The 3,218-nt window shown below is 41.9% G+C and overlaps 1 protein-coding gene across 1 annotated transcript; it reads left to right on the top strand.

Annotated features, from left to right (window-relative positions):
- Nucleotides 1-1,775: 1,775 nt before the first annotated feature.
- LOC148122638 (olfactory receptor 6C4-like) lies at nucleotides 1,776-2,759 on the top strand. The gene has a single exon (XM_087904994.1). The coding sequence runs from the start codon at nucleotides 1,776-1,778 to the stop codon at nucleotides 2,757-2,759; it is 984 nt and encodes a 327-aa protein (XP_087761120.1).
- Nucleotides 2,760-3,218: the final 459 nt, after the last annotated feature.

Below are 3,218 nucleotides of genomic sequence, written 5' to 3'. Positions count from 1 at the left end.
TGTGAGCTGCTTTGTGGCAGGGGTGTGTCCTCATTGTGAGTGTTGTGAGCTGCTTGTGGCAGAGGTTTGGCCTCAGCATAAGTGGAGCCTCATGTCATTTACTTGATGTAAATGGCAGCAGTGTTTTTCTTCCATCCAGTTTCTCTACAGTTCTGATAATAAGAACAAGAATATTTGCTTTTTCCAAGTCAGAAAGGGAGGTCTGAGATGTGTGATGGATTCCAGGTGGTCAGAGACAAAGGCTCACAACCAAAGTCTTTATCATTTATGGGAAAATATTTATCTTCCTTATATAGGAATTAGGAGGAAGAATGAATCAGAATCATCATTGGAGTGAAATAATGAAATCTTTTCTACCATGTTAAGTGATCTTTTATTTCTTGTCTATGTGTTTGTGTGTGTGTGTGCACTTAATAACATGAGTGCATGCAAAACCTAGAGGTTGATTTTGGACACCCTTCTTCATTATATTCTACTCTATATTTTGAGCTAGAGTCTCTTACTGAATGTGAAGTTCATTGTTTAAAATGGACTGGCTTGCTGAGCCAGTGCACCCCTGGGATCTGCCTGTCTTCCCCCGTGTCCAGCGCTGGAGTTACAGATGTACTTCACCACTCTGGTCTTTTACAGGGGCTGGGATCTGAACTCACACTTTGGTAACAAGCACTTCACCCGCTGACCCACTTCCCCAGCATCCTGTCTTTCTTAAATATCTAGACTAAGAAGATCATTTGATAGAATTTCTTCTTGGACTGACCATCAAGTGCAGGATGGAGGGGAAATACTTCTCTTTCACTGTCTATCAGGGGCTCTAGATGAGAGCAGCCAGACATGAAACTACGACAATCCAACTAGAGTTACTTATGTGACTCTTCTGATCTAACTCACTTCATAGGACTGCAGATGGGACTCTGGGACTCCAGGATGTTTTGCTGATAATAATATGGCCAGACATGGACACAAATGCTAAGGTATGATGATGGAATATATTTTGTGGGATGAAACCCTTCTGTGAGTTAATACTTTTGAAAATTTGTTTTATTCTATGTGTATTGAGTGTTTTGTTTTCATGAGTATATGTATACAACCCATGTGCCTGGTGTCCTGGGAGGTCAGAAGAGGACACTGGGTCCCCTGGAAATGGAGGTACAGATGATTATGGGTTGCCACTTGGTTTCGGGAAACTGACCCTAGCTTCTCTGCACACACAAAAAAAAAACACAAATGCATTTAGGTGCAGAGCCATCTCTCTGGTATCTATAAGGTGAACTTTGTTTTATCTGGCTTGTTTTGTTTTCTTTTATTTTGGATAGATGGGAATTGAAACCACAGCTTCATGCATGGTAGAAAGGCACCCAACCCCCAAAATTACAACCCCGGATCCAGGATGATTTTCAAGTTGTTGTTTTCCTTTTTCTGTATTCATCTGTATGACATGAAAGTTATTTTTACCAGAAATGTGTATCATGACTAAATAGATAAAAGTTCCAAGCAGGCAGTGAGCCACATGGGAAAACACTGTTGAATGGTATTATCCCTAATGAGGGTGTGTGGCACATGTAGGTTTTCTACAGCCAGTATTTTAGGGCACATGCAATGGAAAGACTGTCATATAATTTAAAACCACTTATTTTTTCTTAGCAATGGACAAAATGGCGTATTGAATGCCCTGACTACAAGCCCGATTGCCTTCCCATGTCATTTACAGTTTTAGTAACACAGTTCTCCACCTTTCTGTCACAGTTCTGCAAACCCCTCAGCGACAGACTGGAGAAATGGACATGCTGATGACAGAGGTCACCAGGAATGGGACAGCCATCCAGGAGTTTATCCTCGAGGGATTCCCTGCAGCCGAGCACCTGGGGATCCTCCTATTTCTAGTGCACTTGCTGGCCTACTTGGCTTCTCTCATGGGCAACATGCTCATAATCACCATCACCTGCGAGGACCACCGCTTACACACACCCATGTACTTCTTCCTCAGCACCTTCTCCTTTGTCGAGTGCTGTTTTATAACTTCCGTTATTCCTCAGCTGCTGACCATCTTTCTTTCAGGGAGGCAAAAGATTTCTTTTGGAGCCTGCTTCACCCAAGCCTTTGTCTTTCTTTTCCTGGGGGCAACTGTTTTCTTTCTTCTTGCTGTGTTGTCTCTGGACCGGTATCTGGCCATTTGCAAACCTCTGCATTACCACACCATCATGAGCCCAAGGATGTGCGTCTTTCTCGTTACTGTCTGTTTAGTTCTGGGATTCCTCCTCATGGCCATTCCAGTTGTAATGCTTTCCCGGTCATTTTACTGTGGCCCCAATGTCATTCCTCACTTCTTCTGTGACTTTGGACCACTGGCAAGTCTCTCCTGTTCTGAAACCAGGTCTATCAAAATGCTGTTCTTTAATTTTATTTTAATTGTTTTTTTTGTGTCCTTTCTTATAGCTGTCTTTGCATACAGCAATATAGTAGTCACAATAGTGCGTCTGCCCTCAGCCAGGGAGCGGCAGAGGGCTTTTTCCACCTGTTCCTCTCACCTCATCGTCCTCTCGCTGATGTTTGGCAGCTGTATATTTATATACATTAAGCCAAAGCAGTCAAGCAGGCTGGACACCAACAGAGAGGCTGCTCTTGTGAACACCGTAGTGACACCGCTTCTGAACCCTGTCATCTACACCCTGCGCAACAAGCAGGTCCACCAGGCTCTCAGGGATGCACTGCCCAGGGTCAAGCTGCACAGATATCATGGCAAGAATGCACTTTCCTCTTGATTAGTCTAACTCCATTTTTGTGTAACTGTTCTATATTAATCATCTAGGTGTTATTTCTTTCAAATTCTGTTTGTTTGTTCTTAGAATGAAGACTGACTTATCCAGTAATTCCATCTGAAGGTTTTAATCTTATGTTGAAAATTTTTCTATATCTGCTCCGGTGGTAATTAAAACCAAACTCTCTTACATATTACATAGGTGTTACATTTTAAACAAAGTGCCCCAAATTATCAATGCAGTTATTTGATATATGTTGGGTCTGGGAAGCTAGGGTTTCACACATCTTTTGTAGTGATGGAGAAACTAAGAGGGCCTCTGAGGATAGAGTTGGGAAAAGAGAAGTAAACTCATGAGTACCAAGAATATAAAATGTATTCAACAACAGAATTATGTGATCATCATACCAATATTTAAATGATGCCTAAACAGTAACTGTCATGATTGTAATAAATAATTTAA

The sequence above is a fragment of the Myodes glareolus genome, chromosome 3, assembly GCF_982192425.1.
Source record: "Myodes glareolus chromosome 3, mMyoGla1.1, whole genome shotgun sequence".
NCBI lineage: Eukaryota > Metazoa > Chordata > Mammalia > Rodentia > Cricetidae > Myodes > Myodes glareolus.
The sequence above is the reverse complement of the archived record's forward strand: the minus strand, read 5'-3'. Positions and strand labels throughout refer to the sequence as shown.

Excerpts from the sequence above, each read along its gene's own strand:
- LOC148122638 (XM_087904994.1), top strand. The coding sequence starts at position 1,776 with ATGGACATGCTGATGACAGAGGTCACCAGGAATGGGACAGCCATCCAG.